At 38.8% G+C, this 15,149-nt stretch overlaps 2 protein-coding genes across 5 annotated transcripts in view; one reads left to right on the top strand and one right to left on the bottom strand.

The window, feature by feature from the left end:
• The window catches only part of lig (ubiquitin-associated protein-like lingerer), a 498,059-nt gene that overhangs the window by 388,039 nt on the left and 94,871 nt on the right, over positions 1–15,149 (bottom strand). The gene's annotated exons all lie outside the window — the stretch shown is intronic.
• LOC145312066 (cell adhesion molecule 1-like) overlaps positions 1–15,149 on the top strand; it is a 48,401-nt gene that overhangs the window by 18,920 nt on the left and 14,332 nt on the right. The window contains exons 3-5 of the mRNA XM_080151199.1: positions 8,464–8,570; positions 9,205–9,252; positions 10,377–10,593. Coding sequence (XP_080007325.1) covers positions 8,464–8,570; positions 9,205–9,252; positions 10,377–10,593 — 372 coding nt within the window. The remainder of the gene's footprint in view (positions 1–8,463; positions 8,571–9,204; positions 9,253–10,376; positions 10,594–15,149) is intronic.

Below are 15,149 nucleotides of genomic sequence, written 5' to 3'. Positions count from 1 at the left end.
TCATGGGCGGCTTACCGCGTGCCACCTCATGATTCCCTCAACCGCCGCAACGCCCTACTACTGTCATTGGTAGGGCAAGCGGCGGAAATGGCGTCCCATCTGTTTGGCGAGGCAGGCCAAGCCTTGACCTACGAACAGGTCAAGACCGAGTGTGAATTGCTATTTCGCCCTGCTTTTGAATCCCAAACGCTTAAACAAGCGTTTAGGGATTACAAGCAACACTCGACAGAACCTATACAAGCGTACATATCAACTAAGTGCGCCTTGTATAGGGACGCCTACAACCATGAGGATCTTGAGTTGTTGGTGGACGAATTAAATCGTGGAATTCGTAATGCCAATGTAAAACGCCTCATGATGAACCATGAAATTGCGAGTGTACCTGAGTACACTCGCAAGGCCATGTTCACCGTGACCATGGTTACTAAGCAGCTGAAGGAAGGTGTGTGCTTAGTGGACTCGACCGACGGGCTGACTGGATCTGCCTGCATCCAGTTGCCCCAATATGACGAGTCGGAGCCAATGGAGATTGGCTCCTTGGCTCCGGGTCTCCACCAGATGGGGAAGGTCGCTCCAGATGACAAGGTTCCAGGCCGCTGCTACCGCTGCCAGGGGAGAGGCCACCGAGCTCGAGACTGTCCAACGCCTGTGGAAGTTAGCCTAGAGGAGAGGCGCACCCAGCCACGCCGTGACCATTCTGCCAAGTGTGAGCGTTGCCACTATGACGGTCACACGGCGGCCGATTGTAGAGCTGACTGGGCCCAGGTAGCCAGCCGCAGGCGCACCGCCGACAAGGGTGCCCCTCCAGGGAAGCCCAGCAGAGTGGCCCATATGGAAGGGAGCGCGCCCCCAGCACCACCACCGCAAGCAGCCGCCCCCAGAGCTGCGGACCGAGCCGATGGGATGCCGCAGTTCGGGACTGTCCCAGCTAGGATCAACGTACTGGGCGGCGCGGCTGAACCCAACCGGGTTGGCCTAGGCTTCAGTCTTAACCATCTGGGGCCAGAGCTGATACAGCCCAACAACATAGCCGAGCCAGAGGTGCTGAGGCCCCAGCCTTTCAGCCTCAACATGATGGAACCTGCCCGACTGAGCCTACCCAGCAAGAGTGGAGGGGCGCTGCCCAGCGTCCCTGAGACGGTGTATGGGGAGGCCCTGGCAGCCGCTGAACGAGAGAGGCAGGAGGTGCTAGCCAGCACCTCTGCATCGATGTATGGGACGCCACCCGGCGTCGCCACCTGGGATGATGGGGGGGTGCTATCCAGCGCCTCCCACCTGGTGCCTGGGGCGACAACCGTCGCCGCCACCGAGATACCTGGATCCTGGAACGAGCCAGCCTCCAACCTGATGTCTGGGGCGACAACCGTCGCCGCCACCGAGAGACCTGAGTCCTGGAACGAGCCAGCGGTCCCAGAGGAAGGGGTGACACCCGTCACCCCCAGCCAGCCAGCGCCACCAGTCTGCAGGGAGAGCCCAGCTACATGCCAGCCAGCGCCACCAGCCTGCAGGGAGAGTCCAGCTACATGCCATCCAGAGCCCTCTACCAGCCAAGGGAACCCAGCTGCTCACCATCAGGATAAGTTGAATTTGTTAAACGTGTTGTATCCAAAATATTGTAAACACCCAGCCTTGCCTGTGCCCCCTGCACCTGAGGCTGGGGAGATTGAAATTTGGGAAAATAAGGACTTGCCTGTGCCACATGCACCTGAGTTCCTAGGGCAGGGGAGGGCATTGAGTAAGGGCGAGCCTGTGCCACATGCACTTCAGCCCCATGCCACTGGGCATGCCTTGGACCAGGGAAGGGAGCACTTAGGGCTAGGGGAGCCGACACCCAGGCAAGTGCCAGTCGCTTGCCAGTCTGTCATTGGGGAGGGTATCGGGGTGCCTCGGCCGCATACAGATAACGCTCAATGGAAATTTGTATCTAGCCAGGAGCAGCCCAGCCGTGTCCAGCCCCAAGAAGCAGCCGTGACCAGAGCCGGAGATCCCCAGCCGCGTGTACGAGGAAGATGGTTACCTGGAAGCCTCTCCCATTGGTGGATGGTCCTGTGGGGCCTCCTGCTGGCAGCCGTGTGGCCTACAACCAGCTACGTCCTGGTGGGGTGGGACTGTGCCAACCCCACCCATGTCACGTCTTACAATAAAGAAAAGATGTGTGACACGGAGCCCCTACACCAGGAGGTGCCCCTGGGCCCTGAAATACACGTCCTGCAGCAAGTCAAGGTGAGGGAAACCACTGGGTTCAGCTGTCAGCTCACCGTGTCCCAGTGGACATTCAGGTGTGGGGTATGGGGTCACCTCAAGGTGACCTCGGTCCCCACCCTCATGAGGCCAACCAAGATAGACCCAGAAGCGTGCCGAGACCTGGCCAGGAACCGAGTATACACGTTGCCAGGCAAGACCCAGCCACTGACGTTCCAGCTGAACCACCCCCTGTTCTTCACCATCGACATGGTGGGCGCCCTCGTCAACAGCCCCGAGGGGGTGGGTTGCGAGGGGGAGGACGTCCACTTTGAGGGCCAGCTATACTGCAATGAATTAGTGCTCCAGGAGCGGCGGCTGCTGGTCAAGGAGGAGACCTATGTGGTGGAGGATGGACGGGTGGAGTCCCAGTCTGACCACCTGACCCTCGAGTGTCCCCATTCTGAGCTGTCCTGTATCACTGGGGAAGCAACCTACGTGTGGGACCACCTGGGAAGAGATTGCCCCTTGAGGCTGATCCGCAGCCTCCAGCCCAGCCTGGTGAGGGATGCATATCTGGTTGACCATCAGGCCCAGTTTTTCATCAACATGACCAACCCCACCTCAATTGTGAACTGCGACTTCGAGGCCCATGCCACCAACCATCCAGCGTTGTTCGTGGCAGCTGACCCAGCCGCGGCTGCGCTGCCCAGAGTGTCGGCCAGGGATGTTGACGTTCCCCTTCAAGCACAGATCCATGCAGGTTATATTGGGTTTACCCTGGAAACGCGCATGAAAAGCACTGCAGCGGAAGAAGTAGCGGCCAACTGCTGGAAGCTCCAGCAACTAGATCCGGCCCACCCGGTGCGTGTCCAAGGGAGCACGTTCTCGGTACTGAGGGGAGACATCCTGCTGCAGCTGACCTGCCAAAGGCACAAGTATGTTGTCCGCGAACACAAGGAGTGTTGGGACAAAGTGCCAGTGGAGCCCACAGGTTTTGTAGACGCTGTGACACGGGTATACAGTGAGCACGCCACCAAGATTCCCTGCTCCTCCACCTACCCCCTGACTGTGCACGCGGAGGAAGGCTGGATAGAGTTAACCCCTGCTCCCAAGAAGAGGCCACCCCCGCTGGATACGCCTAAGCAGTTGTTGACAGAACCCTTAGATGACTTCAGTTCAGGTGGTTTGTATTCGCAGGCTGAGTTGAACGACTGGCAACAACTGCTGGCGTTCCCAGCATACAAGAGTGCCATGCTGACCGGCCTATCCTATGGCTCCTGCGTTCAGCAAGGCAGCTGTTCGGCCACAGGAGACCATGGGATAGTGTCCTACAACATTGACCGACTGGCGGAGGAAGGAGAGGCAGCCCTGGATGTCTGGGCAGGATTTAGACAAGCCATCCACGAGTGGGGAGATGGCGCCGCCATACTGTGCTTGCTGTTGCTGATCCTCAAACTGCTGGGGGACCTAACCATCATTTCTCTGGCAGCAGCACAAGGAGGAGTCCGGGCAGCCCTGAATGCGATATCACAAGTGTTCCTGTACCATCCAGCTTTATATAGGAAAGCGCTGGCTAGAGCCAGGCTCAACCATGCCAAGTCCCGGGACTTTTCAGTGGACTGGGATGCCATTCCCATCGGCAGGGAAGCAGCCGAGGAAATGGTGTCTATGAAATCAACTGACAGCGGGCATGACCGCCCAGGTAGGCCAGGACCGCCCTCTGGCCGACCCTGCGGCCCCTCAGGAGGACAGGCCGCTGCTCAGACAATCAACCTGGCAGCCAGTGCCCCAGCCGCTGCCAACAACAACCCGCAGGTCCCACTGCTGACCGTTCCAGCAACAACTGTGCCACCAGCAAACCTGATACCTGCCGGCGCTGACCAACGTATCCAACCCAAGTCAGCCTCTGCCTTCTATCCCACATTGGGAGCCCATCAACCCTAAGAAGATACTCACCACTAGGATTCCATTGAATCATTATCGTTTGTATATATTTTAGCCCTAAGGAGCGGGCCGAAGGCCTCAACCACTGTCGGAAGTCTGATAGGGAAACCACCTCCCAGCCTTCCGAGGGGAGAGTTGTGGTATTCGGCAACCGTGAGCCATGTCTATGGCACCCCTGATCTGGGGTTCGGTGGAGGGTCAATGGCCCTCCCCCGAGTCCTGGGGAAGGGGTCTAGTGACCCCCTCCCTACGCTTAGAATTAATGATTTGAATCTGTCATGTTTATTATGGTTAACTGTATTCTTAATTCTCCCCCACCCTGTCCAGGGATGGGGGAATCATTATTGCCCAAACTGACCATTGTATATGTATTATTTATGCTTTCATGTTATGATTATTTATTCCTATCCATGTAATTATTGTTTGTTGTATATAGCTTCAGTATCTCTTAACCCTTCAATAAAGTGACAACTGAAAATAGATGTTGATCATTATCTAGTGAAAGCTAGAGAAGCGTAGCTTCTCTATAGTAAGGTGTCCACGTCTGTCACACTGCCGTAATCTAATTGAACTCCGGTGTCTGCCATTTATCCTCGGCGGATACCACACAATCACTTAATATCATTCTGGTGACTTTTATAGGGCTTTGTTACGCTTTTAAAATCATACCTAACTATTGCAGAAATCAGCATGCTAAGTTTGAAATCTATAGGAAAATTATAACATGCCTATATTAATTACATAAAAGCTTCGCTTCTGAAATCAAGATTTGCATCCTAACAATAAATATTTTTATTTTGCAAAAAAAAATCCTTGCATTTAAATTCAAATTTTTATTGCTGGTCATTTTTTCTCTTTTTTTACTTCCTATTTGAAAATTTAACATATAATTTAATTTTTATTCTTAATATTTTGAGCTTGGGGTGTAGAAAGAATTTTAACAGGGGGGGCTGTAACCCCCTACACATACGGGAAGAAGTAAGTATTGGACTTTGAATCATATTTAAAAAAAAAAATCGTTCGTAAGCTAAAAATTTTAGAAAATATTAAATCTTGATTAAGTAGAACAAACTAGCAGTATCTATCAAAATTACCATAGTCTTTTTCAATCTAATTGTAAAATTGTTTATCATAATTGGGGGGTTTACATCAATTTATATTGTCCTTTGTCTTAAATATAAGATCTCTGGGTTTTAGCAAACGCCGATGAGGTAAATTTTATCGCAGTTTTTCCTTATTTGAAAATAGAAAATTACTTTTCCTGATTGTTTGAATTATAGATGATGTTAGTCTAGAATATCAAAGAAGCTTAAATCCGAATATTCTTATTAAATATTATGTAATATGCAGTATCAAAATGAAAATGATGTCCATTAATTGCAAAGCATTTTGAAAAAGGACAAACAAAGCTGCTTGAAAGGAGGAATTTCTATGCTTGTAAACAGGTTCAACTTATTTCTATGGATAGCTAGGACTTCAAGGCGAAGGTCGTGTAATCAAAAAGTTTGTTGTCTTTTAGGTGTTACTAAAAATTTTATCACTTGAGGACTGAGATACATGTTGTTGTTTTTTTTAATTGATAGGGCTCAAAGGTCTTCAAATGATCACTTGAAATCAAAGAGGACCTCGCTCCTACTTGGAGATAGGTAATAGATTTTAGGATATATCAATAGAAAAAACTTAAAGCTTATCAAACTGAGAAAAGGGAAAAAATATACCAACAAGGATAACAATATCCATTAGTAGCGAAGCTAAAAAGGGTAGCTGTGGGTGGTCCATAGGTAAAGTAAAGAAATTTTCTAAATTTCCTTGTATAAATAAAAAAATTTCTTGTACTTTTTCAAAAACTTACATAATTTTTATTATACCTTTTATACTATAAAATTATTCTCAAATTGCAATTATTATTCATGTATGAATTATTTTAACCATGTCATATGCAAATTTACAAGTATGCACTTAAACGAATATTATATATATTAAGGTAAAAACTAGATAAAGTGTAACCCTATCCATTTAGAGTGTTTGGGAGTGGGGGAGGGGTTGGAGCTTTATATTTTTAGAAAGAAAAGGCAATGCGATACCCCCCCCCCCCCTCCTACATGTATTTTCAGTTTAAAGATTTTGTTTTTATTTATAATGAAATTTTCTTGCTTTCACAACACTAAATTGTTCAATTATTAAGTTGGTTTTAGTTAAAAACATAAGGGGGGGGGGTATTTGTCTTTGCCCGCCTGACAAGAGTTAAGGAAAGTTGAAGAAGGAAACATGTGAATATAGAAAATTTGAGATTATTGCATGAAATTGAAATCCTAAATGCTACAAAGTACTTATTCGAAGTTATATGTCTTCATTTAGTTTGGAGATGTGAAACTACTCTATATTGGGAATCTGTCAGCAGTTTTTTTTGTATTGTATTTAATGGACTTAAACGAACATGATAACGTTGCAAGATGTAGGAAAAAATATAATAAGGCCATATCTATTAAATGAGTCAATTAACCCCACCATCAAATTATAACTAATGAACAATCCAATAGCTGGACCAATATATCCAGCTGTATGCAAGATCTTCCGAGACACACAATAACACAATCAGTTACTTTAATAATTACGTTTTCTTCAGCTATTGAATATTATTATCCTTGTTAGTATAAAGAATAAAAGCGTGCTCCTAAATGAATCCTACTTATGGATAAATGATTTATTATTAGTTTTGTAAGGGAGCATGTTTTTATCAATGGTTCAAATATTTATTTGCAATTTGATTATGATTATTAACTACGCTTAAAACAATTATATTTATTTGCGTTAAATTAAGAAATATTTTTTTGAAATGTAGGTTATTTAAGTCCATTTTTTCTCTTTCTAGCTTAAATACAAATAGCGCTATATCTGTCAATCCGCCTAAAGCTTAAGATTTTTGTAACTGCTAGACCGATTGGGTTATGCTTCTAAGGCCCTAACATTATATTTACTGTTCATACCAAGGCGGTTTTAGGCTATTCCTTCTATGAGAAATATATCCCTCCCACATTAAGAATAGAATTGGATAAACTCATCTGAGAAGAAATTTTTTTGCAAACAATTTAGAAAAATTATATAGTGTAAACTAGTAGAATAAAAAGCAGCTTGGTAAAGATGTAATACTAAGCGGAAGTTAATACACACTACAAAAATATTTATGGTTTCTATATTGACAACAATGATATTGATCAGTTAGATACATCAATAGCTTACTGAGTATTGGAAAGTCTTTAGTGATAGATTATATGAATATATTTTCCAGTAACGCTTCGAAACCGACTAATATCCGCTAGATTAGCCATACTGAAAAATCATGTATCGTATCGAATTTTGTAAATTTTGGCCAACAAACTAGAATTTATTTTCTCTTTTTTTTATGAAGAACAATAAGAAAAGTACATTTTATAATTGTTAATTTCAAATTTACAAAAAGGATCTTATCTTGAAAAAGACTAAAATACTAAGACCATTTTTCAACATTGTAAATCTTTGAATTTTTTAGTAAAGTTAGTCTCCCAATACACAGAAATCCATTCATTTATCTAAATGTATATCTCCACCATGATAGCAGAGTATTTCCTTAAGAAATATACCACAAATGAAGACTCCATTTGAGGTTAATAAATCAACTTGATATTTTTACAATAGCAAGGTTGCGTGATTTTTAAAAAGTATTTTTACATTTTCTTTGATAAGTAAAATCTGGAATCCCGTTAAGGTTTTAGGCTATATTTCAGTCCCATGACTACTACTTCAGAGCTTTTATATACTAGAGTCGGTTACACCTTTCAGGAAAGCTATAAAATAAATGTCTTGGGGTGGTTTTATGCTACTTTTCTGAGCTCATCCGCTTTTACATAAAGACTAGGGACGAAACAACTATTATTATATATAGCCCACTTGAAAACATAATAATCGTATATGCCCTTATTATCTATGTTTATGAATATTTACACAAGTCAGATGCCAAGAAATAAATTGGTATATGTAGACAAATACACAATTTATCTTTTCTCTACAAATATATATTTATTTAGATTTATATTGCTTCTTTGAAATAAAGATCTCAATTTGTCTTGCAAATAAGGTAAAACTTACCTTCCTATTTATATCAGTATAATAGTTGAACATAAATTGAATGTTTATTTTTATCTACCAGAAAGGAACCAAGAATAGAGCTCCTATTCCAAGTTTTAAAAGCTTAATAACAATATTATAAGGGAAAAAATAAAACACAATTGCTTGTTTTCTCCAAGGTAAAAAGCTAGAAACATCAACCTAACCTAATAAATGTTAATTTTTTTTTAGTATGGTGCCGAGAAGGAGAGGTATCCGCCAAGCCAGGCAGCCTGGGAGCTCCATACTTTCAAGATTTCAAATCTGGAGATGTTCTAAATGTGACCACACAACTAGGAAAATAAAGCAATCTTTACCCTCAAACATATTTTTAGGACCTTTAAATAAAGGCATCTAGTTATCATTTCTTTCACCAATCAAATCCGTTTGTTTGGACGTCTGTGCGTCCAAGTAAGTAAACAAAAAGCACTAACTTGGCTATAGGAGCATTATAACAATTGTTCCAACAGTTATATAACCCGGCCTGGTCAATTTAGAACACTAGGTTTCTATGTCTTTATGCGAAAGAAAAGTTATTTCAAAAAAAGGCATCAAGGCATCAGTTTCTTTTACTTAGGTTTTGAAACTTTATGTTATACTTTTTTTTATATAGAATCAACTTGAATTCATGATTTTTTTACATTCATATGAGTATTCTTCTTATATTAAATGGCAAACTATCAAGTTTTATAATTACGTTTTCTTATTCGTTGACTTAACATCTTTTGAGACTTTTATTGAATTTTAATTGGTTGGTTTATTATATTGAGTGTCAAAACGTTTCAACCACTAATTGTAATCTACAGAATGAGAAATTTGGTGTAGCATCATTTGGGATGTACATCAATTTATCGGCCATTGTCTTATCCCTTTAGGTCTCTGGTCAATACCATATCCCTGACTAAAATTGCTTGATTAAAACAATTGCCAGGATCAACAACCTACCTGCACTGCAAAGTAAACAGACTCGGTGGAAAAACGGTGAGCTTCAATTTTTTTGGAGCGTTGTTACTCTAAAACTAGAATCTGTATATACGTCCAATTTGAAAATAGTGTAAAAGATCTACAGCGTACATGCACTTTAAAGTAAACAGAAAGAGACTTAGTGGGAAAAAACTTTTAATTTAGAAAAAACTACTGTAAAAACTAGTCTAAAAGGCTTCTAAGAATTTTCTCTAGTTATTCTTAAAAAAACGTTTTACATATAAAAACTGGTTGAAATACTTTTTTTTATCTTTTTTTTTATATATTTTCCCGTTGATTTGTTATTAATTGTCCTTGTTTATATTCAAATATTTATTTATTTGCGTAGTTTTTGCGATTTATTCTTGTTAAACTAAACTGCAGTGATCAATAACATGAAATGGTTGATAGTTAACTAAAGTCAAACTGCAATTAATAACAGCTGTTTAGGCAAGGAATGGATATAAAATATGCGTGGATGTTATGATAGGGAAAAAATTGTCGTCAATATCACTTTTTGGTCATTTCGTTCATCCAGTAGCAGGGAAAGGGATGCAGTAGGCGGGGAGGTGATGGGGTTAAGGGGGTTGGTGGGAGGTGGTCATTATTTTAGCAAGCTACAAGTTTTACTTTATTACGTACGTGAAAATCTGACGTAAGATCCAAGTAACAATAAATCCATTATCCAAGGCAAAGTACAATTACTGAAAGGTGTTAATTGAATCATGAATTTTGATTCAAAGGTTTCCAAGCAAACTTCTTTTTTAATCGGATGTTATTTCTTTTATATTTTAGTTTTCGTAAAAAAAACAACTTTAACATCGGCGTTTAGGTTATAATGGATAGGATTTGATAGGATTAAAGATTTAATAACAGAAGTAGATTTCCAGTATAGCTTCGAAACCGATAAATATCCACTGATTTAGAACCAGTTTTAAAAACTTATGTATTGCATCGTGATACAGAAATTTTCCACAAATATTCAAATAGAAATAATAAAATTATTACCAGTTTTGTTAGCCCGAGCCTTCAGACACTCGAAACCAACAAAACTTGTTTAAGCTTATAAATTTGCATGTGAATATCTGCGGAATGTCTGTAATACGATATCCGATTGTAAACTTAATTATATTACTCTCCAGGTGTCCTGGATGCGACGGACCGGGGAGGACAATCCGTACCTGTTGACCTATGGCAAGCTCATCTACTCCAGCGACGTGCGCTACCAGATATTCCACGAGGCCGGACACGACTGGAAGCTGCAGATCCAGTACACCAAGACGTCGGACGAGGGCCTGTACGAGTGCAGGGTGTCAACCAAGAATCCTATTGTTCTATACACATACTTAAAAGTTGTAGGTGAGTCATTAAAGTAAAAGTATAGAGGGGGTAGGTGTTGAATAAGTGTATGTTAACAGTAAGGGGTTCCTGTGCTTTTTATATGAGCCAATAGCGTCGGAAATATCATATGAATATTTCTCAACTATTTTAGCTATTGCCACGACCTAAGTTAATATAATTTAAATATTATTTTGCTATGTTATAGCCACGACCTAAGTAAATATGATGTAAATATACTTTTGCTATTTTCTAGCTTTACTCTGAGTGAATTGAATGTAAACATAATTTGCTATTTTCTAGCCACACTCTGAGTGAATTGAATGTAAACATAATTTTGCTATTTTCTAGCAACACTCTGAGTGAATTGAAAGTAAATGCACAGAAGATGTGAATAATGTATTGATATACTAGAATTGGTGTCCCAACTTTTTAGCAGAACAAATTTTGCTATTTAAACATCAATAAATTTAATGTTTGATAATAAACATTTTAAAGTTGTTTACCACAAATGATATAATGTCCTCCCTTTCCTTTAATTTTGCCAAATTCTTATTGTGGAGTATGAAAACTTTTGTATTTTCTTGATTATACTTGTACAAGCATACAATAATGAACCGAACCTAACTTATAGAGAAGCCGTGCTTCAAATTTTTTCAATATCTACATATAAAAGTAACTTAAATAACTGAAAATTACCATGACATTCACTTACTCAAGGTAATTTGAATTTGAAAATTGTTCAAAAATACACTAAAAATGTTTTCTATGACTTAACATTTGCTTCTCTTTTAATATTCTAAAATTTAGATATAATAATTATATTTCTTTCTATTATAAACATTAATCAAAAAAATGAATATATAGGCCTAGGGAAGTAACGTTTTTATTAAAGTTATCTTTTATGAAAAAAAGGAATAACATGTCAAATTGAAGCATCAAAATAAGCAATGATGTTATAATCAATTTTCTCGTATTCATTCGAATCCGGTGGATAGGAACCGGTTCTCATCAATACGAAAAAACTATGTCTAGCATCGTATTATATCCAGCTTTCTACGAATATAGAAATGTACAATCATAAGATTAAAACTAGTTTTTTTAGCCGGTGACTTCGTCACCTCGGGGCTAGTTTTAATCTCATAATTGTACATCCTATATCCGCGGAAAGCCGTTTATAATACGATGCGAGAAATAACTATTAAGTTTTAGTTATTTTCATATTATAAACTATCAAGGTCTTTGTTTAAACTTGAAACGACTGATGTGGTCAAAGCTTTTTTGCAGCTGCTCGCCCACTGAAAGAAAAATATCTTTCAGATAAATATAAACGTCTAGCTAACCCTAAAGTGCATTCAGTTCCTATTTGAAATATATTCTAGGAAAAATACACATGCAAAAATTCCTAGATATGCAAGTACAAATTAAACTATTAATCTATATTAACCTACTCTATAATAAGCTGATCGTTACAGGGGCTGAGTTTTAGCTTTTTATATGAAATGTTGGATACTTTAAACCAACGTCCTATATCATCTTTACTTCATACCGATGACCAATTGCGTTAAATTGATATATTTGGAATTGAGAATCTCTTTCTTTGTACATTTTATGTTTCAAGTTTTATTAATTTTTTAAAAGCGAAGCTTTTCTATAATTAGGGTCGGTCCGTCCGTCCGTCCGTCCGTAACGGATAGCTTTTTCGTTAATTTCGGCATGTTAGAATTGTCCTATCGATTTCAAATTTTGCATGATGCTTCCTTTAGCAGTTAGGTACGATTTAGAAAGCGTAGCAACTCTATAACCATTACCAAAATGTCCGTACGTCCATTTTAAACATGATGATTTTTTTACTTTTTTAACATCAAATTTTTATGTGATCTAATTATCCGATTGATCTGATTTTTGGTATATTGATTCCTGGGACAACAAAGTATAATGTAATAAACGAAGCAACTCTATAATCAAGTCCTAAAAATGTAAGTATGTCCATAAACATTATCCTGTATCAAGCAGTTTTTTAACAAATTTACTCACAATTTTGCTTTGACTCTTATACATTTATATTCTGATTATTCAGTTCTGAAACTATACAAGTGTTAACGTCCGTTTGTCCTACCGTTTCAGTGCTTCGCTTTTATGGATGTTGTCATCCTTGTTCTCATACATTTTTGTAAATTTCAAGAAGATTCACATATACAAAAAATTACTGAACCTAATCAGACCTTTTTTAACCCTCCATATTAATAATACCTACTACTTCTTGTTAACAATCCAAAACTAACTTCAGTTTTTCAACAAATTCATATTGAATTGAAAATAGTCTACAACAGACAAAATAAGCTTATCAATAGTTTTTACATTTGTTTCAAAATCAAATCTTAAAAATAGATATGACACTGACTCATGAATAGTTCTTCCTAAATTGAGCTAGAATATTCATAAGCAGAATAAAATTGTTCCACAAAATTTATTTTTAGAAATGGAACAAAAACTTTCGTACACTTCTTTTGTCCTTTGTTCAAATTTTTCAATTTTGTTTTCTTTTCTTGTCTTAAAAATACATTTTAAATGTATATTCTGATGTTTTTGTTTTACTTGCAGCAAAAATACATGAAATTTTTACATAAAGCAAAGAAATATTTAAAAAGATTGAAATTTTTAAAGAGTATAATATTTAATTAATAAGATGACTATTTATTTTTCTGTATGGGAGATTGCAGATCAATTGCCTCCAAATCTCTCCTTTAAAAAAAAAACATTTGGGGTTTTAGGTTTAAAAATTCCCAACAGACAACCAATTCTTTGATTGCACGACCTTTGTCTGCAAGTCCCAACTGTGCATGGTAATGAATTGCACCTGTTTTGGCAAAAGGCATTTCGACTTCTCTAACTATTACTTTCGCGCATTTAACATAGTAGCAGTAGGAACCATTTTTAACGTCTTTAAATACGTCGCGTTGTGAGATATATACTAGATATATAATCTTTTACATTTTATTATAACAAATTCTCATTTAAATCATGAGTGTTGGTGTCCTTAATCTCTCTTTACCTTATACTGGTCCCTCTCCTTGTCTCATTTACAATATTTCATTTTTGATCAATTTCGCAGCTTTTGCTTGTCAAAACCTATAGTAAAACCTTCAAACAAGACAAGGGTGACAACAACCATGGACCACCGAATTTTGCTTGATTTACAAATTACACGTTTGTTAATTCAGTCTAGGATGGAAGGGGATGGGGTAAAGGAGATAGATGGGGGTTATCGTTATTTTAGCCAGCTTCGAGTATCTCTTTATAATGAAACATGAAAATGAGTACAACATCTGATAAATGATTCTAACGGACATAATTTGTTTTCACAGCTATGATTTTATAAAAGTTTCGCTGTTTGGAAAGTGATGCATCCGTAAAATATTTTCCTTTTTTACTTTTATAAAGAAATTTTACAACTTTGAAGAAAACTGTTTTCAATCTTTATACAGAAGATACTTTTTTCAACAAAGTTTTTTTTTCACGATGATTTAATGTTTTCAAGGACTTTTAAGGAGCATAGTTGCTCTATATTTGTTGTACTCGCCAGTTTGTTTTTAATATCATAGTAAAGTAATTAAAGTAAAAATAGAGAGGTTAAGGGTGAAATAACTGTATGTTAACGTTGAGAGGACCCTGTGCCGACTTTCAATTGGGTCTTTAAACATCAGCCAATAGCAATTTGTTAGTAGACAAAAAAAAATTTAACCTAGGTAGTTGTCTGAGTTATACATCTATATTCTATACTTACACATATACTGAAAAGTATGTTTACCATTATTCAAATTTTATAATTTATGTTAAGCATGAATGGACAGGACTATGTATTTGGTTGTTCTTGTTTGACAAAAAAGAGAAGTATTGATGAAAGTTTTGTATCAATTTGTACAAACTATAATAAATATGCAAAATATATATTTCCCCAAACTTTTTCCTTGAGGAACAAAATGGGTTTTATTTTTATAAGGGAGGTTTTTGAAGTACGTGACTATTCTTTAGTAGCTGCTACGCCCAAAAGAGCCTCTAGCATACTTGAGGTAGAGGAGGGACTCGACCCCCTGTTTTCAATTCAAGTTTTTTTTTAAAGGAAAAAAATCAGGGGTGTATTTTTCTTAGGAGGGTGGAGTTACCCTAACCCAAAATAGTTTTAAAAGAACTTTTCAATACGCTCACTGTAAAAGAGAACCGTGTCGGTTAAGCTATTAGCGAGATCCTTACAAAAAGTCTTACTAATTTTTTTGATAGAATAATACTTAATTCGCAGAAGATAGGGAAAGTGAAATAATTAGACCTTGAGCCTAATACAGATCTTTGACATCTAGGACTATATCATATATTGAAAAGGATAAAATTTGCAAATCATGAATCAAAATATATTCTGCTGAAGAAAAGTTAAAAAGTACTAACTATTGCATAAATCTCATAAATCTGAAACAGCAATACCAAATAAACTTAAATCAACATTATATAGTACTTTCTCGTATTCATTCGAATCCGGTGGATAGGAACCGGTTCTCATCCATACAAAAAAAACTATGTCT

This window comes from Acartia tonsa, chromosome 2, assembly GCF_053477335.1.
Source record: "Acartia tonsa isolate MP-2025a chromosome 2, ASM5347733v1, whole genome shotgun sequence".
Lineage (NCBI taxonomy): Eukaryota > Metazoa > Arthropoda > Copepoda > Calanoida > Acartiidae > Acartia > Acartia tonsa.
Note: the sequence above shows the minus strand (reverse complement) of the source record. Positions and strands in the feature narration are given on the sequence as shown.